The following is a 25,259-nucleotide window of genomic DNA, read 5'->3' on the forward strand; positions in this document are numbered from 1 at the left end:
TGTTGATGATGAGAGCCAGATGAGGGCCATCAATATGTTGACGAGGGCCATCACTATGTTGATGAGAGACATTATGTTGATGAGCCATCAGGATCTATATGATAAGGATCCATTGATGCTCTAGAAAACCTAAATGTTGATGACTGCTTCTGTGTAGTCAGTTCTACCAATCTATACATTGAGTCCGCTAAAGGTACCAATCTATACATGGAGTCCGCTAAAGGTACCAATCTATACATGGAGTCTGCTAAAGGTACCAATCTATACATGGAGTCTGCTAAAGGTACCAATCTATACTAGTCTCCTAAAGGTACCAATCTATACATGGAGTCCGCTAAAGGTACCAATCTATACATGGAGTCTCCTAAAGGTACCAATCTATACATGGAGTCTCCTAAAGGTACCAATCTATACATGGAGTCTCCTAAAGGTACCAATCTATACATGGAGTCTCCTAAAGGTACCAATCTATACTAGTCTCCTAAAGGTACCAATCTATACATGGAGTCCGCTAAAGGTACCAATCTATACATGGAGTCCGCTAAAGGTACCAATCTATACATGGAGTCTCCTAAAGGTACCAATCTATACATGGAGTCTCCTAAAGGTACCAATCTATACATGGAGTCTCCTAAAGGTACCAATCTATACTAGTCTCCTAAAGGTACCAATCTATACATGGAGTCCGCTAAAGGTACCAATCTATACATGGAGTCCGCTAAAGGTACCAATCTATACATGGAGTCCGCTAAAGGTACCAATCTATACATGGAGTCTCCTAACGGTACCAATCTATACTAGTCTCCTAAAGGTACCAATCTATACATGGAGTCCGCTAAAGGTACCAATCTATACATGGAGTCCGCTAAAGGTACCAATCTATACATGGAGTCTCCTAAAGGTACCAATCTATACTAGTCTCCTAAAGGTACCAATCTATACATGGAGTCCGCTAAAGGTACCAATCTATACATGGGGTCTCCTAAAGGTACCAATCTATACATGGAGTCCGCTAAAGGTACCAATCTATACATGGGGTCCGCTAAAGGTACCAATCTATATGTTGAGTGTGCTTAAGGTACCAATCTATTTGTTGAGTCTGCAAAAGGTACCAATCTATATGTTGAGTTTGCTTAAGGTACCAATCTATACATTGAGTCTGCAGAAGGTACCAATCTTGGCTAATTGTTTATTTTTACAAAACCTACATCTTTGCCCTATTCCCTTGAACATGCTTTTATGTCCAAGACTTAATCTGTGTCTGGGAAACTGGCCCCTAATGTATGCAGGCAATCATGCTGACTATTTACACCCTCCAGTTTAGTGCACCGTTTTAGGACAGTCCCAAGATATTCCACCACATATTCTAGCTCAGCCCTTTAATATCAGGAGTCGGTTGCAATAAAATGTGATGATTTCAGTTTATTGCCCTCAATTAAACGTTGTGATGACGATTATACAGTTTCCGTTTATGTTTACAGGTAAATGTGAGTAGTACGCCACCCTGTGGAACATTGGGAAATGTCCTTCACGAAACAACCGTTCGAGTGACGCGAATGAGGTACAACACAAGGTCAAAGTTGACATGTGTAACGCCAGGAAGGGAACACAGTTGAAACTTCAGCTGCCGAAGAAAACATGCATTTCTGAGTGAGATGTGCTTGATTTAACGTTTAATTTTGCGGGTTTTAATTGAACAGGATACTATGCTAAGGAAATAGTATGCAGATACTCTGAATGCATATCGAGCTGTACAGTAGTAGGTCATTATTGACAACTTTGAGTAACGAATTCGTAGCGGAGCTAGCGCGCTAGCCATGGACCCGCTAGACGTACTACTGGACGAAGTGGCGTTGGAGGGACTGGACGGGGTTACTATCACCTCTCTGTGGATTCGGTTGGAGAAGAGGAACCCTGCTTTCCCACTGAATCTAGACTCGTATACTAAAGAGTTCATTTGGAAATCCTTGGTATATAACCACGAAGTCGACTTCTACGAGCTGCCGCAAGAGAGAGCGGATGTCGTGCTCGTCGACAGGTAGGTTGGAGTTGTCTTACGCCTCGATCAACACCTACAGTGTCTTTGCGAAAAATGGGACGCAGCATCATCTGGATATGTGTGCAACAAAAGTTAAACATTCACCGTCTGCTACCATTTCTGTCAAGCCGTCTACGCATACAGTTTGACGCATGTGTTCGATAAATTCAACATATGCACCAAACAGAACGCACTGCCTCTGCAAAGCAACGCTGCAAGGCAAACGCAGCGTCCCATTGGAAATGAATGTACTTCAGGTGTACCAACATGTATTGACACTGTCGGTGTGATTGAGGTTCGTCTAGCAATGCCATCATATGATGCGTTCGAGATGACTCGGAACAAGGAAATATCCGAACTCCGATTACAATGCGTTCAAGACAACTGAGAACTTGGGGAAAAAACTAGCTCCAATTGGGAAAATTTGTTTTGAACAGTCATTCAACTCGGAATTAGAATTTGGAAAATCTGGCATCATGCAGTCACGATTTTTCCCACTCTGAACTCGTTTTTCCCCGACTTCCCAGTTGTTTTGAATGCAACATCAATCCTGCTAAATTGTTTCCCTATATCGTACATTTGTAGCGTTATTGCATTGGTTGATACTCTCTGAATTATAAACAAACTATCTAACTAGCTAGTAAAACCATTCAGAAGTCCTGACACCAAAGCTGACACTACTAACTAGTTAGCTAACCGCGATGGCTAAATATCTAGCCATGCTCCGTGCCAAATGTTCAGTTAGCTGCATGCCAAGTTACCAAAGCCACTATCCCTCTCCATGCCATCTGTCTGTTCTTCAGGTTTGCAGACATCGATCCAGACACAGGGATTCAGGAAGTAGCCTGTTGGGACGTCAGAGGGGACTCCTACCCTGTCCAGATCTTATTGGATGATAAGAGTGGAATCCAGGGCTCGTGCGTCTTCTTCAAGGAGAGGAAAAACGTCACCCCAATCATCCGCACCACCGACCTGACGCCATGTCTAACGTTAGAGGACGCCTTCAAAAGGTGGGGAGAAACTGGCTGAAGATTAATCTGTGTGGAGGGGGGGGATAAACTGTCTGAAGATTTAAGATATCTCTAAGACATTCATATCCAGCTGGTCCCAATTCCTCCACCTCTCCTTGGCCTTAACCCTTCAGTGTAGGTTTGGGGCGGTATCCAGATTTTCAGACCGTTTCTGTACCATACTGGGGTATACGGTATTACTGGAAGTGCACACAAAGGGTGCTATTTGACACACAAAACAATTTAGGCAACTGGGATCTTGATCCAGGAGGGAATTGAATGCCTCTAGTCTGAGTGCCAGTCTCTTTAGCTAACATTCCACTCCTTGTCATTGCCAAAGAGACTGGCTTCTGGCAACCTCAACGTTCAATATGCAGCTGGATTTATGGCGGAGTTGCTCATTGGTTGTTGGAAATGACGTTAATATTTTCCATGACAACACGTGGAGCCTCGAATAGAATGATAACAAAGTCAAAAACAACCATTTAGCTGTTCGCTGGGCAAGCTGTATTCTGAGGCTTAAAGTCAAGGGAAATACATTTTGTGGTTGGAATTGCAGTATTTATTTAGTTTGAGAATTTAGACGTGAGTTTGATTTTTGTAACACAGTTGAATTTGTATCCTTCAAAATGTATGGAATTTCATTAAAATTAAAATAAAAGCCAATAGTTGGATAATCATTGTGATTGGAGGATAGCTGTGTAGGTGATAGAATCAGAATCAAATCCTCTGTTGTCCTCGAGCTCATTAATAATCAAATGTTTGTATTTGAAGATGGCAGAAATCAAACCGTCGGTGTTTCGAAATGCCCGGGATACTATATAAACGGTATATCGCCCAAAGCCCACTTCAATGTTTGCAGATCTGTAAGGTGGAAGCAATATGGTAGAGCTGGGATGATAAACTAAAAATGATCGACACCGACAATCACCCAACACTTATTGCAGGCATTTGGCTGATATCGTTCATTACGATAAGTAGCCAATACTAGAGAAATGTCAAGTTTGAAATGAAATAAGTTTGCTAATGTGGCTGATTGTTAATGGGACAATTGATCATCAAACTAGTAGTAGTAGTTTAAAGGATAAGAAAAAAAAAAAAAAATGGTACACATGAATGTTCTAAACTGTGGTGCACATGAATGTTCTAAACTCTGGTGCACATGAATGTTCTAAACTGTGGTGCACATGAATGTTCTAAACTGTGGTGCACATGAATGTTCTAAACTGTGGTGCACATGAATGTTCTAAACTGTAGTGCACATGAATGTTCTAAACTCTGGTGCACATGAATGTTCTAAACTGTAGTGCACATGAATGTTCTAAACTCTGGTGCACATGAATGTTCTAAACTCTGGTGCACATGAATGTTCTAAACTGTGGTGCACATGAATGTTCTAAACTGTGGTGCACATGAATGTTCTAAACTGTGGTGCACATGAATGTTCTAAACTCTGGTGCACATGAATGTTCTAAACTGTGGTGCACATGAATGTTCTAAACTGTGGTGCACATGAATGTTCTAAACTGTGGTGCACATGAATGTTCTAAACTGTGGTGCACATGAATGTTCTAAACTTGTAATTCTATTTATAGTCGCATCAATTTAGGTAATTTATCGCAGTATGGATTTTTGTCCATAACACCCAGCTCTACAATATGGGGGAAGCTCCTCTACTCTACTGCTTACCTATCCAGACCCTTCAGTCCTCTACTCTACTGCTTACCTATCCAGACCCTTCAGTCCTCTACTCTACTGCTTACCTATCCAGACCCTTCAGTCCTCTACTCTACTGCTTACCTATCCAGACCCTTCAGTCCTCTACTCTACTGCTTACCTATCCAGACCCTTCAGTCCTCTACTCTACTGCTTACCTATCCAGACCCTTCAGTCCTCTACTCTACTGCTTACCTATCCAGACCCTTCAGTCCTCTACTCCACTGCTTACCTATCCAGACCCTTCAGTCCTCTACTCTACTGCTTACCTATCCAGACCCTTCAGTCCTCTACTCTACTGCTTACCTATCCAGACCCTTCAGTCCTCTACTCTACTGCTTACCTATCCAGACCCTTCAGTCCTCTACTCTACTGCTTACCTATCCAGACCCTTCAGTCCTCTACTCTACTGCTTACCTATCCAGACCCTTCAGTCCTCTACTCCACTGCTTACCTATCCAGACCCTTCAGTCCTCTACTCTACTGCTTACCTATCCAGACCCTTCAGTCCTCTACTCTACTGCTTACCTATCCAGACCCTTCAGTCCTCTACTCTACTGCTTACCTATCCAGACCCTTCAGTCCTCTACTCTACTGCTTACCTATCCAGACCCTTCAGTCCTCTACTCTACTGCTTACCTATCCAGACCCTTCAGTCCTCTACTCTACTGCTTACCTATCCAGACCCTTCAGTCCTCTACTCCACTGCTTACCTATCCAGACCCTTCAGTCCTCTACTGCTTACCTATCCAGACCCTTCAGTCCTCTACTCTACTGCTTACCTATCCAGACCCTTCAGTCCTCTACTCCACTGCTTACCTATCCAGACCCTTCAGTCCTCTACTCTACTGCTTACCTATCCAGACCCTTCAGTCCTCTACTCCACTGCTTACCTATCCAGACCCTTCAGTCCTCTACTCTACTGCTTACCTATCCAGACCCTTCAGTCCTCTACTCTACTGCTTACCTATCCAGACCCTTCAGTCCTCTACTGCTTACCTATCCAGACCCTTCAGTCCTCTACTCTACTGCTTACCTATCCAGACCCTTCAGTCCTCTACTCTACTGCTTACCTATCCAGACCCTTCAGTCCTCTACTCTACTGCTTACCTATCCAGACCCTTCAGTCCTCTACTCCACTGCTTACCTATCCAGACCCTTCAGTCCTCTACTCTACTGCTTACCTATCCAGACCCTTCAGTCCTCTACTCTACTGCTTACCTATCCAGACCCTTCAGTCCTCTACTCTACTGCTTACCTATCCAGACCCTTCAGTCCTCTACTCTACTGCTTACCTATCCAGACCCTTCAGTCCTCTACTCTACTGCTTACCTATCCAGACCCTTCAGTCCTCTACTCTACTGCTTACCTATCCAGACCCTTCAGTCCTCTACTCCACTGCTTACCTATCCAGACCCTTCAGTCCTCTACTCTACTGCTTACCTATCCAGACCCTTCAGTCCTCTACTCTACTGCTTACCTATCCAGACCCTTCAGTCCTCTACTCTACTGCTTACCTATCCAGACCCTTCAGTCCTCTACTCTACTGCTTACCTATCCAGACCCTTCAGTCCTCTACTCTACTGCTTACCTATCCAGACCCTTCAGTCCTCTACTCCACTGCTTACCTATCCAGACCCTTCAGTCCTCTACTCTACTGCTTACCTATCCAGACCCTTCAGTCCTCTACTCTACTGCTTACCTATCCAGACCCTTCAGTCCTCTACTCTACTGCTTACCTATCCAGACCCTTCAGTCCTCTACTCTACTGCTTACCTATCCAGACCCTTCAGTCCTCTACTCTACTGCTTACCTATCCAGACCCTTCAGTCCTCTACTCTACTGCTTACCTATCCAGACCCTTCAGTCCTCTACTCCACTGCTTACCTATCCAGACCCTTCAGTCCTCTACTGCTTACCTATCCAGACCCTTCAGTCCTCTACTCTACTGCTTACCTATCCAGACCCTTCAGTCCTCTACTCCACTGCTTACCTATCCAGACCCTTCAGTCCTCTACTCTACTGCTTACCTATCCAGACCCTTCAGTCCTCTACTCCACTGCTTACCTATCCAGACCCTTCAGTCCTCTACTCTACTGCTTACCTATCCAGACCCTTCAGTCCTCTACTCTACTGCTTACCTATCCAGACCCTTCAGTCCTCTACTGCTTACCTATCCAGACCCTTCAGTCCTCTACTCTACTGCTTACCTATCCAGACCCTTCAGTCCTCTACTCTACTGCTTACCTATCCAGACCCTTCAGTCCTCTACTCTACTGCTTACCTATCCAGACCCTTCAGTCCTCTACTCCACTGCTTACCTATCCAGACCCTTCAGTCCTCTACTCCACTGCTTACCTATCCAGACCCTTCAGTCCTCTACTCCACTGCTTACCTATCCAGACCCTTCAGTCCTCTACTCTACTGCTTACCTATCCAGACCCTTCAGTCCTCTACTCTACTGCTTACCTATCCAGACCCTTCAGTCCTCTACTCTACTGCTTACCTATCCAGACCCTTCAGTCCTCTACTCTACTGCTTACCTATCCAGACCCTTCAGTCCTCTACTCCACTGCTTACCTATCCAGACCCTTCAGTCCTCTACTGCTTACCTATCCAGACCCTTCAGTCCTCTACTCCACTGCTTACCTATCCAGACCCTTCAGTCCTCTACTCTACTGCTTACCTATCCAGACCCTTCAGTCCTCTACTCCACTGCTTACCTATCCAGACCCTTCAGTCCTCTACTCCACTGCTTACCTATCCAGACCCTTCAGTCCTCTACTCTACTGCTTACCTATCCAGACCCTTCAGTCCTCTACTCTACTGCTTACCTATCCAGACCCTTCAGTCCTCTACTCTACTGCTTACCTATCCAGACCCTTCAGTCCTCTACTCTACTGCTTACCTATCCAGACCCTTCAGTCCTCTACTCTACTGCTTACCTATCCAGACCCTTCAGTCCTCTACTCTACTGCTTACCTATCCAGACCCTTCAGTCCTCTACTCCACTGCTTACCTATCCAGACCCTTCAGTCCTCTACTCCACTGCTTACCTATCCAGACCCTTCAGTCCTCTACTCCACTGCTTACCTATCCAGACCCTTCAGTCCTCTACTCTACTGCTTACCTATCCAGACCCTTCAGTCCTCTACTCTACTGCTTACCTATCCAGACCCTTCAGTCCTCTACTCTACTGCTTACCTATCCAGACCCTTCAGTCCTCTACTCTACTGCTTACCTATCCAGACCCTTCAGTCCTCTACTCCACTGCTTACCTATCCAGACCCTTCAGTCCTCTACTGCTTACCTATCCAGACCCTTCAGTCCTCTACTCCACTGCTTACCTATCCAGACCCTTCAGTCCTCTACTCTACTGCTTACCTATCCAGACCCTTCAGTCCTCTACTCCACTGCTTACCTATCCAGACCCTTCAGTCCTCTACTCTACTGCTTACCTATCCAGACCCTTCAGTCCTCTACTCCACTGCTTACCTATCCAGACCCTTCAGTCCTCTACTGCTTACCTATCCAGACCCTTCAGTCCTCTACTGCACTGCTTACCTATTGAGACCCTTCAGTCCTCTACTCTACTGCTTACCTATCCAGACCCTTCAGTCCTCTACTCTACTGCTTACCTATCCAGACCCTTCAGTCCTCTACTCTACTGCTTACCTATCCAGACCCTTCAGTCCTCTACTGCTTACCTATCCAGACCCTTCAGTCCTCTACTCTACTGCTTACCTATCCAGACCCTTCAGTCCTCTACTCTACTGCTTACCTATCCAGACCCTTCAGTCCTCTACTCTACTGCTTACCTATCCAGACCCTTCAGTCCTCTACTCTACTGCTTACCTATCCAGACCCTTCAGTCCTCTACTCTACTGCTTACCTATCCAGACCCTTCAGTCCTCTACTCTACTGCTTACCTATCCAGACCCTTCAGTCCTCTACTCCACTGCTTACCTATCCAGACCCTTCAGTCCTCTACTGCTTACCTATCCAGACCCTTCAGTCCTCTACTGCTTACCTATCCAGACCCTTCAGTCCTCTACTCTACTGCTTACCTATTGAGACCCTGTAGAGATGCTAACATCAAGGGGGAGAGATGGGGAGTGATATGGGAGGGGCTGGTAACGTTACATTAGCTGGCCGACTACAGACAGTCAAAGCACCAAATGGAAACCTCTCCTCCAGGTAGAATCAATCCACAACTTGTCATGAACTAGTCAGGTAGATCCTAACTAAGGATGGTCCTAAAACAACCCCTAACCCATGATAACCTCTCTCCTCTCCTCCAGGTGGGGTAGGAAGCTGGTAATGGTGGCCTCCCATGATAACCTCTCCTCCTCTCCTCCAGGTGGGGTAGGAAGCTGGTAATGGTGGCCTCCCATGATAACCTCTCCTCCTCTCCTCCAGGTGGGGTAGGAAGCTGGTAATGGTGGCCTCCCAGAGGGTAAGGTTCAGGGTGTTGATAGGTGACGGAGGCGACCCGGACGTGAAGCTGACTGACCACTCCTACTGTATCCTGGAGAGGCTGGGGAGGGCCCGCTGGCAGGGGGAGTTACAGAGAGACCTGCACTCCTGCTCATTCAAGTAGGTGGCTAGACAGGAACCTTTTTAGTACTATATACCACTATAGTCTGCTCTGATTGGTCAGGACTCAGTCCACTATGTAATAAGCTGTGTTGTGATTGGTGCAGGACGGACCCGAGGAGGATGCACTACATGAGGAAGTCTCTGAAGCAGAATGATCTGATCACCATGCAGTCTCATGTCATCAGACTGGCCAGCGGAGCACAGCAACACTCCATACTACTGCTGCTCAAACGCTTCCACATAGACCGGTCAGAACCCTCACTCACTCACTCACCAAACGCTCCACATAGACCGGTCAGAACCCTCACTCACTCACCAAACGCTTCCACATAGACCGGTCAGAACCCTCACTCACTCACCAAACGCTTCCACATAGACCGGTCAGTACAATCACTCACTCACCAAACGCTTCCACATAGACCGGTCAGAACCCTCACTCACTCACCAAATGCTTCCACATAGACCGGTCAGAACCCTCACTCACTCACCAAACGCTTCCACATAGACCGGTCAGAACCCTCACTCACTCACCAAACGCTTCCACATAGACCGGTCAGAACCCTCACTCACTCACCAAACGCTCCACATAGACCGGTCAGAACCCTCACTCACTCACCAAACGCTTCCACATAGACCGGTCAGAACCCTCACTCACTCACCAAACGCTTCCACATAGACCGGTCAGAACCCTCACTCACTCACTCACCAAACGCTTCCACATAGACCGGTCAGTGCACTCACTCACTCACCAAACGCTTCCACATAGACCGGTCAGTATACTCACTCACTCACCAAACGCTTCCACATAGACCGGTCAGTATACTCACTCACTCACCAAACGCTTCCACATAGACCAGTCAGAACACCCACTCACCACTTACGAACCTTACCCAACGATGCAGAGTTTAAATATAATAGTACAAAATAAAAGAATGGCGCTATATACAGGAAGTACCAGTACCAGATCAATATGGAGCTATATACAGGGAGTACCAGTACCAGATCAATATGGAGCTATATACAGGGAGTACCAGTACCAGATCAATGTGGAGCTATATACAGGGAGTACCAGTACCAGATCAATGTGGAGCTATATACAGGGAGTACCAGATCAATGTGGAGCTATATACAGGAAGTACCAGTACCAGATCAATATGGAGCTATATACAGGGAGTACCAGATCAATATGGAGCTATATACAGGAAGTACCAGTACCAGATCAATGTGGAGCCATATACAGGGAGTACCAGTACCAGATCAATGTGGAGCTATATACAGGGAGTACCAGATCAATGTGGAGCTATATACAGGAAGTACCAGTACCAGATCAATATGGAGCTAAATACAGGGAGTACCAGTACCAGATCAATATGGAGCTATATACAGGGAGTACCAGTACCAGATCAATGTGGAGCCATATACAGGAAGTACCAGTACCAGATCAATATGGAGCTATATACAGGGAGTACCAGTACCAGATCAATGTGGAGCTATATACAGGGAGTACCAGTACCAGATCAATGTGGAGCTATATACAGGGAGTACCAGATCAATATGGAGCTAAATACAGGGAGTACCAGTACCAGATCAATGTGCTGCTATATACAGGGAGTACCAGTACCAGATCAATGTGCTGCTATATACAGGGAGTACCAGTACCAGATCAATATGGAGCTATATACAGGAAGTACCAGTACCAGATCAATGTGGAGCTATATACAGGGAGTACCAGTACCAGATCAATGTGCAGAGGTAAAAGGTTAATACGTACATGTAGGCAGGGTAAAGGAGTCATCAGGATAGATAATAATATTATTATTATTATTATTATTATTATGGTATTTGAGGTAGATATGTACATGAAGGCAGGGTAAAGTGACTAGGCATCAGGACATATAATAATAAGGTATATGAGGTAGATACAGTGGGGAAAAAAAGTATTTAGTCAGCCACCAATTGTGCAAGTTCTCCCACTTAAAAAGATGAGAGGCCTGTAATTTTCATCATAGGTACACGTCAACTATGACAGACAAAATGAGGAAAAAAAATCCAGAAAATCACATTGTAGGATTTTTAATGAATTTATTTGCAAATTATGGTGGAAAATAAGTATTTGGTCAATAACAAAAGTTTCTCAATACCCTTTCTTGGCAATGACACAGGTCAAACGTTTTCTGTAAGTCTTCACAAGGTTTTCACACACTGTTGCTGGTATTTTGGCCCATTCCTCCATGCAGATCTCCTCTAGAGCAGTGATGTTTTGGGGCTGTCGCTGGGCAACACGGACTTTCAACTCCCTCCAAAGATGTTCTATGGGGTTGAGATCTGGAGACTGGCTAGGCCACTCCAGGACCTTGAAATGCTTCTTACGAAGGCACTCCTTCGTTGCCCGGGCGGTGTGTTTGGGATCATTGTCATGCTGAAATACCCAGCCACGTTTCATCTTCAATGCCCTTGCTGATGGAAGGAGGTTTTCACTCAAAATCTCACGATACATGGCCCCATTCATTCTTTCCTTTACACGGATCAGTCGCCCTGGTCCCTTTGCAGAAAAACAGCCCCAAAGCATGATGTTTCCACCCCCATGCTTCACAGTAGGTATGGTGTTCTTTGGATGCAACTCAGCATTCTTTGTCCTCCAAACACGACGAGTTGAGTTTTTACCAAAAAGTTATATTTTGGTTTCATCTGACATTCTCCCAATCCTCTTCTGGATCATCCAAATGCACTCTAGCAAACTTCAGACGGGCCTGGACATGTACTGGCTTAAGCAGGGGGACACGTCTGGCACTGCAGGATTTGAGTCCCTGGCGGCGTAGTGTGTTACTGATGGTAGGCTTTGTTACTTTGGTCCCAGCTCTCTGCAGGTCATTCACTAGGTTCCCCCGTGTGGTTCTGTGATTTTTGCTCACCGTTCTTGTGATCATTTTGACCCCACGGGGTGAGATCTTGCGTGGAGCCCCAGATCGAGGGAGATTATCAGTGGTCTTGTATGTCTTCCATTTCCTAATAATTGCTCCCACAGTTGATTTCTTCAAACCAAGCTGCTTACCTATTGCAGATTCAGTCTTCCCAGCCTGGTGCAGGTCTACAATTTTGTTTCTGGTGTCCTTTGACAGCTCTTTGGTCTTGGCCATAGTGGAGTTTGGAGTGTGACTGTTTGAGGTTGTGGACAGGTGTCTTTTATACTGATAACAAGTTCAAACAGGTGCAATTAATACAGGTAACGAGTGGAGGACAGAGGAGCCTCTTAAAGAAGAAGTTACAGGTCTGTGAGAGCCAGAAATCTTGCTTGTTTGTAGGTGACCAAATACTTATTTTCCACCATAATTTGCAAATAAATTCATTAAAAATTCTCCAATGTGATTTTCTGGATTTTTTTTCCTCAATTTGTCTGTCATAGTTGACGTGTACCTATGATGAAAATTACAGGCCTCTCTCATCTTTTTAAGTGGGAGAACTTGCACAATTGGTGGCTGACTAAATACGTTTTTTCCCCCACTGTAGATATGTACATGAAGGCAGGGTAAAGGAGTCATCAGGATATATAATAATAATAAGAGTAAATTAAAGAACAGAGTAGCAGCAGCATATGATGTATGTGTGTGGGATATTGTTTTGTGTGGGAGTGTCAATGTAGTGTGTGTATATATATATATATATATAGTATTGTGAGTGTGCATAGGGTCAATGCAAGATAGAGTCAGTGCATATAGTTCAGGTACCATTCATTTACTATTTAGAAGTCTTATGGCTTCGGGGTAGAAGCTGTCTCGGAGCCTGTCGGTCCAAGAGCCGATGCTCCGGTACCGTCTTCCGGACGATAGCAGAGTGAACAGTCTATGACTAGGGTGGCTGGAGTCTTTGGCAGTTTTTCGGGTCTTCCTTTCACACCGCCTGGTATAGAGGTCCTGGATGGCAGGGAGCTCGGCCCCAGTGATGTACTGGGCTCTCCGCACCACCCTTTGTAGCGCTTTGCGGTCAAGGGCGGTGCAATTGCCATACTCTCACTCACTTGCTGTACTCTCTCTGTCTCCGTCTCTCTCTCTCTCTGTCTCTCTCTCTCTGTGTCTCTCTCTCTCTCTCTCTCTGTCTCTCTCTCTCTGTCTCTCTCTCTCTCTCTCTCTCTCTCTGTCTCTCTCTCTCTCTCTCATTTTCTCATTTTCTCTCTCTCATTTTCTCGCTCATTCTCTCTCTCTCTCTCTCTCTCTCTCTCTCTCTCTCTCGCTCTCTCGCTCTCGCTCTCTAGGCGTAGTAAGTATGATATCCTGATGGAGACGACCTCTAACCTCCTGTCAGAGACGTCCAACCACATGGCCTCCGTAATCACACTACGAGACCAACTGGTGAGATCAGCGTGTGTGTGTGTTCCAGCGTGTGTGTGTGTTCCAGCGTGTGTGTGTGTGTTCCAGCGTGTGTGTGTGTGTTCCAGCGTGTGTGTGTGTTCCAGCGTGTGTGTGTGTGTTCCAGCGTGTGTGTGTGTGTTCCAGCGTGTGTGTGTGTTCCAGCGTGTGTGTGTGTGTTCCAGCGTGTGTGTTCTCTCTGCAGTGCATCATTGAGCGGACGTATGCGTGTGTATCAGTACATGTTACATGCAGGTTAAAGCGTGTGTGTCAGTACGTGTAGTGTGTGTGTGTGTTCTCTCTGCAGTGTGTCAATGAGAGGACCTTTAAGCGTGTGTGTCAGTACATGCAAGCAGCCAAACTGGTCCAAGTGGTCATTAAACCAGTTGAACAGCTCAACCCTACAGTTGGCCCCTTCAATACCAGGAAAGGTATGTATTCTACACACTACCTTACAACCTCATATTCACACCCCTTGACTTTTTCCACATTTTGTTACGTTACAGCCTGATTCTAAAATGGATTAAATACTTTTTTCTCCCTCATCAATCTACACACAATACCCCATAATGACAAAGCGAAAACAGGTTTTTAGAAATGTTTTCAAATTTTTAAGAATAAAAATCAGAAATACCTTATTTACATAAGTATTCAGACCCTTTGCTATGAGACTCGAAATTGTGCTCAGGTGCATCCTGTTTCCATTGATCATCCTTGATGTTTCTACAACTTGATTGGAGTTCACCTGTGGTACTCCCGAGTGGCGCAGTGGTCTAAGGCACTGCATCGCGGTGCTAGCTGTGCCACTAGAGATCCTGGTTCGAATCCAGGCTCTGTCGTAGCCGGCCGTGACCGGGAGACCCATGGGGCGGCGCACAATTGGCCCAGCGTCGTCCAGGGTAGGGGAGGGAATGGCCGGCAGGGATGTAGCTCAGTTGGTAGAGCATGGCGTTTGCAACGCCAGGGTTGTGGGTTCATTTCCCACGGGGGGCCAGTATAAAGAAAAAAATAAATAATAATAATAATAATAAAAATTAATATGCACTCACTAACTGTAAGTCGCTCTGGATAAGAGCGTCTGCTAAATGACTAAAATGTAAAATGTAATGTAAATGTACATTAAATTGATTGGACATTATTTGGAAAGGCACACACCTGTCTATATAAGGTCCCACAGTTGACAGTGCATATCAGAGCAAAAACCAAGCCATGAGGTCAAAGGAATTGTCCGTAGAGCTCCGAGACAGGATTGTGTCGTGGCACAGAAATTGGGAAGGGTACCAAAAAATATCTGCAGAATTGAAGGTCCCCAAGAACACAGTGTCCTCCATCATTCTTAAATGGAAGAAGTTTGGAACCACCAAGACTCTTCCTAGAGCTGTCCGCCCGGCCAAACTGAGCAATCGGGGAAGAAGGGCCTTGGTCAGGGAGGTGACCAAGAACCTGATGGTCACTCATTTACTCTGGAGATGGGAGAACCTTCCAGAAGGACAACCATCTCTGCAGCACTCCACCAATCAGGCCTTTATGGTAGAGTGGCCAGACGGAAGCCACTCCTCAGTAAAAGGCACATGACAGCCGGCTTGGAGTTTACCAAAAGGCACCTAAAGACTGTCAGACCATGAGAAACAACATTCTCTGGCCTGATGAAACCAAGATTGAACTCTTTGGCCTGAATGCCAAGCGTCACGTCTGGAGGAAACCTGGCACCCTCCCTACGGTGAAGCATGGGGGTGGCAGCATCATGCTGTGCGGATGTCTTTCAGCGGCGGGGACTGGGAGACTAGTCCGGATCGAGGGAAAGATGAACGGAGCAAAGTACAGAGAGATCCTTGATGAAAACCTGCTCCAGAGTGCTCAGGACCTCAGGCTGGGGCGAAGGTTCACCTTCCAACAGGACAACATCCCTAAGCACTCAGCCAAGACAACGCAGGAGTGACTTCGGGACAAGTCTCTGAATGTCCTTGAGTGGCCCAGCCAGAGCCCGGACTTGAACCCGATCAAACATCTCTGGAGAGACCTGAAAATAGCTGTGCAGTGACGCTCCCCATCTAACCTGACAGAGCTTGAGAGGATCTGCAGAGAAGAATGGGAGGAACTCCCCAAATACAGGTGTGCCAAGCTTGTAGTGTCATACCCAAGAAGACTCGAGGCTGTAATCGCTGCCAAAGGTGCTTCAACAAAGTATTGAGTTAAGGGTCTGAATACTTATGTAAATGTGATATTTTTTTTATTTTTTTTATACATTTGCACAAATTTCTAAAAACCTGTTTTTGCTTTGTCATTTTGAGGTCTGGTGTGTAGATTGATGAGGGGGGAAAAATACATGTCATCTCTGCACTTCAAATCAAATTTAGTTTGCCACATGCGCCGAATACAACAGGTGTAGACCTTACAGTGAAATGGTTAATTACAAGCCCTTAACCAACAATGACGTTTTAAGAAAAAATAAGTGTTAAGTAAAAAATATATAACTTATTCCCTACCTGTCTCCTTGTCTGTTCTGTCTGAAACCCTGTTTCCTTACTCCCTACCCGTCTCCTTGTCTGTTCTGTCTGAAACCCTGTTTCCTTTCTCCCTACCGGTCTCCTTGTCTGTTCTGTCTGAAACCCTGTTTCCTTTCTCCCTACCCGTCTCCTTGTCTGTTCTGTCTGAAACCCTGTTTCCTTTCTCCCTACCTGTCTCCTTGTCTGTTCTGTCTGAAACCCTGTTTCCTTTCTCCCTACCCGCCTCCTTGTCTGTTCTGTCTGAAACCCTGTTTCCTTTCTCCCTACCTGTCTCCTTGTCTGTTCTGTCTGAAACCCTGTTTCCTTTCTCCCTACCTGTCTCCTTGTCTGTTCTGTCTGAATCCCTGTTTCCTTTCTCCCTACCTGTCTCCTTGTCTGTTCTGTCTGAAACCTTGTTTCCTTACTCCCTACCCGTCTCCTTGTCTGTTCTGTCTGAAACCCTGTTTCCTTTCTCCCTACCCGTCTCCTTTCCTCTATTGATAGTTGAGTCCGCCGTGTTCCCTAACCCCCTGTCTCCTCTCCTGTCGTCTCCTCTCCTCTAGGGACCAAGGTGGTGGCTCGCTGTCTGAAGCCCTGTTCCCTAACCCCCTGTCTCCTCTCCTGTCGTCTCCTCTCCTCTAGGGACCAAGGTGGTGGCTCGCTGTCTGAAGCCCTGTTCCCTAACCCCCTGTCTCCTCTCCTGTCGTCTCCTCTCCTCCTCTCCTCTAGGGACCAAGGTGGTGGCTCGCTGTCTGAAGCCCTGTTCCCTAACCCCCTGTCTCCTCTCCTGTCGTCTCCTCTCCTCCTCTCCTCTAGGGACCAAGGTGGTGGCTCGCTGTCTGAAGCCCTGTTCCCTAACCCCCTGTCTCCTCTCCTCTCCTCCTCTCCTCTAGGGACCAAGGTGGTGGCTCGCTGTCTGAAGCCCTGTTCCCTAACCCCCTGTCTCCTCTCCTGTCGTCTCCTCTCCTCCTCTCCTCTAGGGACCAAGGTGGTGGCTCGCTGTCTGAAGCCCTGTTCCCTAACCCCCTGTCTCCTCTCCTGTCGTCTCCTCTCCTCTAGGGACCAAGGTGGTGGCTCGCTGTCTGAAGCCCTGTTCCCTAACCCCCTGTCTCCTCTCCTGTCGTCTCCTCTCCTCCTCTCCTCCAGGGACCAAGGTGGTGGCTCGCTGTCTGAAGCCCTGTTCCCTAACCCCCTGTCTCCTCTCCTGTCGTCTCCTCTCCTCCTCTCCTCTAGGGACCAAGGTGGTGGCTCGCTGTCTGAAGCCCTGTTCCCTAACCCCCTGTCTCCTCTCCTGTCGTCTCCTCTCCTCCTCTCCTCTAGGGACCAAGGTGGTGGCTCGCTGTCTGAAGCCCTGTTCCCTAACCCCCTGTCTCCTCTCCTGTCGTCTCCTCTCCTCTAGGGACCAAGGTGGTGGCTCGCTGTCTGAAGCCCTGTTCCCTAACCCCCTGTCTCCTCTCCTGTCGTCTCCTCTCCTCCTCTCCTCTAGGGACCAAGGTGGTGGCTCGCTGTCTGAAGCCCTGTTCCCTAACCCCCTGTCTCCTCTCCTGTCGTCTCCTCTCCTCTAGGGACCAAGGTGGTGGCTCGCTGTCTGAAGCCCTGTTCCCTAACCCCCTGTCTCCTCTCCTGTCGTCTCCTCTCCTCCTCTCCTCTAGGGACCAAGGTGGTGGCTCGCTGTCTGAAGCCCTGTTCCCTAACCCCCTGTCTCCTCTCCTGTCGTCTCCTCTCCTCCTCTCCTCTAGGGACCAAGGTGGTGGCTCGCTGTCTGAAGCCCTGTTCCCTAACCCCCTGTCTCCTCTCCTGTCGTCTCCTCTCCTCCTCTCCTCTAGGGACCAAGGTGGTGGCTCGCTGTCTGAAGCCCTGTTCCCTAACCCCCTGTCTCCTCTCCTGTCGTCTCCTCTCCTCCTCTCCTCCAGGGACCAAGGTGGTGGCTCGCTGTCTGAAGCCCTGTTCCCTAACCCCCTGTCTCCTCTCCTGTCGTCTCCTCTCCTCCTCTCCTCTAGGGACCAAGGTGGTGGCTCGCTGTCTGAAGCCCTGTTCCCTAACCCCCTGTCTCCTCTCCTGTCGTCTCCTCTCCTCCTCTCCTCTAGGGACCAAGGTGGTGGCTCGCTGTCTGAAGCCCTGTTCCCTAACCCCCTGTCTCCTCTCCTGTCGTCTCCTCTCCTCTAGGGACCAAGGTGGTGGCTCGCTGTCTGAAGCCCTGTTCCCTAACCCCCTGTCTCCTCTCCTGTCGTCTCCTCTCCTCTAGGGACCAAGGTGGTGGCTCGCTGTCTGAAGCTCATCAAACCCTACGTTAGGAAGGAGGTAGTCGAGGCTGAGGATGATGATGATGATAACGACGATGAAGATGGGGGAGGAGCAAACAGGAAGTCCGTCCCCACAGAGGGGCGGGTCATGGAGAGAGACCTCCTCTCACAGGCCTATGGGATCTGTACGTTCTGGTTTGCTCTGTTCTTATTGGCCAAAATATTGGTGTAGAAATTGATCTCTTTTTCCATTTTTAGGCAGGAAACGGTTCCATTTCTGATTGGTCGAATGTCTTACTCTCTGCCTTGTGATTGGCTGATCTAGTCGTGTCCAGTGGGACCAAGGGCATCTCCCAGAGTGCAATGCGTGCGAGGATGTGCATCGGCAAGCTGGAGTCTCGCATGATCTGCCGTGTGCTGGAGAGGACGGACATGATCAGGGTAAAGAGCGTTTATACACGTCAAATAAATATATATATACAGGACTATGTCATCTACTGTGACGTCACCATTGGTTTATCATAGTCATCATTGATCTATCACTTTTCTCTTGTTGTCATGGCAAAGCTTATTGAGCGGTGTCTGTTTGCCTTGGAAATGATGTTTTCCCATATTTCTTTATGAAATAGACAAGTGTGTGTGTGTGTGTGTGTGTGTGTGTTATCCTTGTGTGTGTGTGTGTGTTGTGTGTTATCCTTGTGTGTGTGTGTGTGTGTGTGTGTGTTATCCTTGTGTGTGTGTGTGTGTGTTATTCTTGTGTGTGTGTGTGTGTGTGTTATCCTTGTGTCCGTCCGTCCCTCAGGGTTTCATGGAAGACGAGGGTCGTCAGAGGACCACCAAGTACGTCAGCCATCTGCATGTAGACCAGTGTGACCTGCTTCAACATCTAGTCAAAGAGCAGAACCGATCAGACAAGCTTCGCACTGTAGGGGGCCCCAAAACCCCAGCACAGACCACCCCAAAAACACCATGGCTTCTGGAACCTCTGGGAAACACTGAGGAAGAGAAGGATGGAGAGAGGGGTGAGGAAGAGGGAGACTGGGAAGTCAAGAGGAAAGGGAAGAAGGGAGCAAAGAAGAAAAAGAAGAAGGAAAAAGTGGGCGAGAAACTCAACTTCCTGGTACCTACTCACTCTACACCCGTCAACAGTGAGTACCCTACACCCTAAATACTGACCTAACTCTACTTCCTGGTACCTACTCACTCTACACCCGTCAGCAGTGAGTACCCTACACCCTAAATACTGACCTAACTCTACTTCCTGGTACCTACTCACTCTACACCCGTCAGCAGTGAGTGCCCTACACCCTAAATACTGACCTAACTCTACTTCCTGGTACCAACTCACTCTACACCCGTCAGCAGTGAGTACCCTACACCCTAAATACTGACCTAACTCTACTTCCTGGTACCTACTCACTCTACACCCGTCAACAGTGAGTACCCTACACCCTAAATACTGACCTAACTCTACTTCCTGGTACCTACTCACTCTACACCCGTGAACAGTGAGTATGCATACTAAATATGCAACCTACACCCTAACACCCAATTCCCTGGCATCCTGTAAGGGTACACTCTTAACTAATGCGCACTTAAGATTTAACCTCCATTTACAGTGCATTCGGAAAGTATTCAGACCCCTTGACTTTTTCCACATTTTGTTACGTTACAGCCTTATTCTAAAATGGATTAAATTGTTTGTTTTTTCATCAATCTACACACAATACCCCATAATGACAAATCCAAAACAGGTTTTTAGATTTAAAAAAATTAAATATCACATTTACATACGTATTCAGACCCTTTACTCAGTACTTTGTTGAAGCACCTTTGGCAGCGATTACAGCCTCGAGTCTTCTTGGGTATGACGCTACAAGCTTGGCACATCTGTATTTGGGGAGTTTCTCCCATTCTTCTCTGCAGATCCTCTCAAGCTCTGTCAGGTTAGATGGGGAGCGTCGCTGCACAGCTATTTTCAGTTCTCTCCAGAGATGTTTGATCGGGTTCAAGTCCGGGCTCTGGCTGGGCCACTCAAGGACATTCAGAGACTTGTACCGAAGCCACTCCTGCGTTGTCTTGGCTGTGTGCTTAGGGTCGTTGTCCTGTTGGAAGGTGAACCTTTGCCCCAGTCTGGGTCCTGAGCGCTCTGGAGCAGGTTTTCATCAATGATCTCTCTGTACTTTGCTCCGTTCATCTTTCCCTCGATCCTGACTAGTCTCCCAGTCCCTGCCGCTGAAAGACATCCCCACATCATGATGCTGCCACCACCATGCTTCACCGTAGGGATGGTGCCAGGTTTCCTCCAGAGGTGATGCTTGGCATTCAGGCCAAAGAGTTCAATCTTGGTTTCATCAGGCCAGAGAATCTTGTTTCTCATGGTCTGATAGTCCTTTAGGTGCCTTTTGGTAAACTCCAAGCGGGCTGTCATGTGCCTTTTACTGAAGAGTGGCTTCCGTCTGGCCACTCTACCATAAAGGCCTGATTGGTGGAGTGCTGCAGAGATGGTTGTCCTTCTGGAAGGTTCTCCCATCTCCACAGAGGAACTCTGGAGCTCTGACCATCGGGTTCTTGGTCACCTGCCTGACCAAGGCCCTTCTCCCCCGATTGCTCAGTTTGGCCGGGCGGCCAGCTCTAGAAAGAGTCTTGGTGGTTCCAAATTTGTTGCATTTAAGAATGATGGAGACCTTCTTGGGGACCTTCAATGCTGCAGACATGTTTTGGTACCCTTCCCCAGATCTGTGCCACGACACAATCCTGTCTCTGAGCTCTACGGACTATTCCTTAGACGTCATGGCTTGGTTTTTGCTCTGACTTGCACTGTCAACTGTAGGACCTTATATAGAAAGGTCTTTGCCTTTCCAAATCATGTCCAATCAATTGAATCTACCACAGGTGGACACTAATCAACTTGTAGAAACCTTTCAAGGATGATCAATGGAAACAGGATGCACCTGAGCTCAATTTTCGAGTCTCATAGCAAATGTCTGAATATATATATATATATGTAAATAAAAACCTGTTTTCGCTTTGTCATTATGGGGTGTTGTGTTTAGATTGAGGATTTGTATTTATTTAATCCATTTTAGAATAAGGCTGTAACGTAACAGAATGTGGAGAAAGAGAAGGGGTCTGAATACTTTCCCAATGCACTGAACCTGTTCAGAACATTCAGACTGAAATGTTTGTTGTAGCACAGATATGATTGGCTGTCAGGTAGAAAAGGGAATCGTGTCAGCTCTATTCATTCTATTTCTATCTGCAACGTTGAGCGTTTCAAGACCCTGAATATGCCCCCTGTTTTACCTTGGTTCACTTGCCTCTCAGGTGAGACCACGCCCCCTACCAAAGATGGAGCCAATCAAGAGCTAGAGCTGGAATCTCGGCTCAGCACTGGTGAGGGGCAGGAGTCAAAATTCAGTCCTGACGTTTCATTGGACCAGACGGAGAGTATGTTAGTAGGCAACAGCCAACCAGAGGACAGCGTCACGGTCATCGAGGAGATCCCCAGTCAAAAGGTGTGGCTGTGTGTCTCAAACAAAAATGATTATGTAAGATCTCTGCAGATCTAGTACATGAATTCCATGTCTGAATCTCTCTCTCTCTCTCTCTCCCCCCCCTGGTCTCTGTTTGGTCAGGAGTGTACCCGCCAGACGTACCGCCTGCTGAAAAGGAAGAACATGATTGTGGAAGCTGTCCGGAGCCTCAAGATCATCGAGGGCCTCTTCACGTCAGTTACATCACTTCCTGTCTCACTTCCTGCTACACTATCACTGGGATTTGTAGTTTAAAATAATTCTCAATCTGATTCTATTGTCCTTCTCTCCCTCCTCGCTCTCCCTCTTCCTCCCTCTTCCCCCCTCTCTCTCTCCCCCCCCTCCCCTCTCTCTCCCCCCCTCTCCCTCTTCCCCCCTCTCTCCCTCTTCCCCCCTCTCTCTCCCCCTATCTCTCGCCCTCCTCTCTCTCTCTGTCCCTCTCTCGCCCCCCTCTTCCTCCCTCTTCCCCCCTCTCTCCCTCTCCCCCCCTCTCTCTCCCCCCTCTCCCTCTTCCTCCCCCCCTCTCTCTCTCCCCCCTCTCTCTCCCCCCTCTCTCTCTCCCCCCTCTCTCTCGCCCCCCTCTCTCTCGCCCCCCTCTCTCTCGCCCCCCTCTCTCTCGCCCTCCTCTCTCTCGCCCTCCTCTCTCTCTCTCTGTCCCTCTCTCTCGCCCCCCTCTCTCTGTCCCTCCCTCTCGCCCCCCTCTCTCTGTCCCTCCCTCTCGCCCCTCTCTCTCTCTCTGTCCCCCCCCCTCTCTGTCCCCCCTCTCTCTCTGTCCCCCCTCTCTATCTGTCCCCCCTCTCTCTGTCCCCCCCCTCTCTCTCTGTACCCCCCCCCCCTCTCTCCCTCTGCCTCCCTCTCTCGCCCCCCCTCCCTTTCTCTCCCTCCCTCCCTCTCTCCCTCCAGACTCCAGAGGTTGGTCCAGGATGAGGAGAAGTTAGATGGTGTCAACACTAAGTGTTGTAAGAAGTCTATCCTGCGTCTCATCAGATCTCTGTCTAAAGAGGGAATGCTCAAACTGTTCAGAACCACTGTTATACAGGATGGAGTTAGCAAGAAGGTACACACACTGGACACACACACTGTTCAGAACCACTGGACACACACACTGTTCAGAACCACTGTTATACAGGATGGAGTTAGCAAGAAGGTACACACACTGGACACACACACTGTTCAGAACCACTGGACACACACACTGTTCAGAACCACTGTTATACAGGACGGAGTCAGCAAGAAGGTACACACACTGGACACACACACTGTTCAGAACCACTGTTATACAGGACGGAGTCAGCAAGAAGGTACACACACTGGACACACACACTGTTCAGAACCACTGTTATACAGGACGGAGTCAGCAAGAAGGGACACACACCATAGATTATACAGTTGAAGTCGGAAGTTTACATACACCTTAGCCAAATACATTTAAACTCAGTTTTTCACAACTCCTGACATTTAATCCTAGTAAAAATTCCCTGTTTTAGGTCAGTTAGGATCACCACTTTATTTTAGGAATGTGAAATGTCAGAATAATATTAGAGAGAATGATTTATTTCAGCTTTTATTTCTTTCATCACATTCCCAGTGGGTCAGAAGTTTACATACACTCAATGAGTATTTGGTAGCATTGACTTTAAATTGTTTAACTTGGGTCAAATGTTTCGGGTAGCCTTCCACAAGCTTCCCACAATAAGTTGGGTGAATTCTGGCCCATTCCTCCTGACAGAGCTGGTGTAACTGAGTCAGGTTTGTAGGCCTCCTTGCTCGCACACGCTTTTTCAGTTCTGCCCACACATTTTCTATAGGATTGAGGTCAGGGCTTTGTGATGGCCACCCCAATACCTTGACTTTGTTGTCCTTAAGCCATTTTGCCACAACTTTAGAAGTATGCTTGGGGTCATTGTCCATTTGGAAGACCCATTTACAGTTCTATTTTTGTTTCATCAGACCAGAGGACAGTTCTCCAAAAAGTACGATCTTTGTCCCCATGTGCAGTTGCAAACCGTAGTGTGGCTTTTTTATGGCGGTTTTGGAGCAGTGGCTTCTTCCTTGCTGAGCGGCCTTTCAGGTTATGTCGATATAGGACTTGTTTTACTGTGGATATAGATACTTTTGTACCTGTTTCCTCCAGCATCTTCACAAGGTCCTTTGCTGTTGTTCTGGGATTGATTTGCACTTTTCGCACCAAAGTACGATAATCTCTAGGAGACAGAACGCGTCTCCTTCCTGAGCGGTATGATGGCTGCGTGGTCCCATGGTGTTTATACTTGCGTACTATTGTTTGTACAGATGAACGAGGTACCTTCAGGCGTTTGGAAATTGCTCCCAAGGATGAACCAGACTTGTGGAGGTCTACAATGTTTTTTCTGAGGTCTTGGCTGATTTCTTTTGATTTTCCCATGATGTCAAGCAAAGAGGAACTGAGTTTGAAGGTAGGCCTTGAAATACATCCACAGGTACTCCTCCAATTGACTCAAATGATGTCAATTAGCCTATCAGAAGCTTCTAAAGCCATGACATAATTTTCTGGAATTTTCCAAGCTGTTTAAAGGCACAGTCAACATTTTACATTTACATTTTAGTCATTTAGCAGACGCTCTTATCCAGAGCGACTTACAGTTAGTGAGTGCATACATTTTCATACTGGCCCCCCGTGGGAAACGAACCCACAACCCTGCCGTTGCAAGCGCCATGCTCTACCAACTGAGCTACAGGGGACCCTACGTAGTGTATGTAAACTTCTGACCCACTGGAATTGTGATACAGTGAAATAATCTGTCTGTAAACAATTGTTGGAAAAATTACTTGTATCATGCACAAAGTAGATGTCCTAACCGACTTGCCAAAACTATAGTTTAACAAGACATTTGTGTGTATGTAAACTTCCGACTTCAACTGTATATTCAACTTAGTTTCTCTAACAGTTTCACTTTTGACCTCCTCTCCTCTCCTCTCCTCTCCTCTCCTCTCCTCTCCTCTCCTCTCCTCTCCTCTCCTCTCCTCTCCTCTCCTCTCCTCTCCTCTCCTCTCCTCCCCGTCTCCTCTCCTCCCCCTCTCCTCTCCTCCTCCTCCCCTCCAGGTGGAGTTTATAGTCCATCCCTCTGTGACTCCTAGTGATGCTATAGTGAAGTCAGCTATAGAACAGGTCCGTTTCCGTATCTCCAGCTCCTACTCTGCAGCACGGTGAGACACACACACACACACACAGACACACACACACACACACACACACACACACACACACAGACACACACACACACAGACACACACACACACACACAGACA

General features: G+C 47.3%; 1 protein-coding gene across 1 annotated transcript in view; it reads left to right on the forward strand.

Moving 5' to 3' along the window:
• Positions 1–1,606: 1,606 nt before the first annotated feature.
• The window catches only part of LOC311119259 (general transcription factor 3C polypeptide 1-like), a 69,754-nt gene continuing 46,101 nt past the window's right edge, over positions 1,607–25,259 (forward strand). The window contains exons 1-13 of the mRNA XM_084193980.1: positions 1,607–2,038; positions 2,842–3,048; positions 9,184–9,360; positions 9,468–9,611; positions 13,613–13,709; positions 14,014–14,137; positions 18,438–18,620; positions 18,761–18,876; positions 19,238–19,583; positions 21,763–21,953; positions 22,074–22,165; positions 22,875–23,028; positions 25,054–25,157. Coding sequence (XP_084050106.1) covers positions 1,818–2,038; positions 2,842–3,048; positions 9,184–9,360; positions 9,468–9,611; positions 13,613–13,709; positions 14,014–14,137; positions 18,438–18,620; positions 18,761–18,876; positions 19,238–19,583; positions 21,763–21,953; positions 22,074–22,165; positions 22,875–23,028; positions 25,054–25,157 — 2,156 coding nt within the window. The 5' untranslated portion in view covers positions 1,607–1,817. The remainder of the gene's footprint in view (positions 2,039–2,841; positions 3,049–9,183; positions 9,361–9,467; positions 9,612–13,612; positions 13,710–14,013; positions 14,138–18,437; positions 18,621–18,760; positions 18,877–19,237; positions 19,584–21,762; positions 21,954–22,073; positions 22,166–22,874; positions 23,029–25,053; positions 25,158–25,259) is intronic.

The sequence above is a fragment of the Coregonus lavaretus genome (assembly GCF_964263955.1).
Source record: "Coregonus lavaretus genome assembly, contig: HAP1_SCAFFOLD_429, whole genome shotgun sequence".
In the NCBI taxonomy this organism is placed as follows: domain Eukaryota; kingdom Metazoa; phylum Chordata; class Actinopteri; order Salmoniformes; family Salmonidae; genus Coregonus; species Coregonus lavaretus.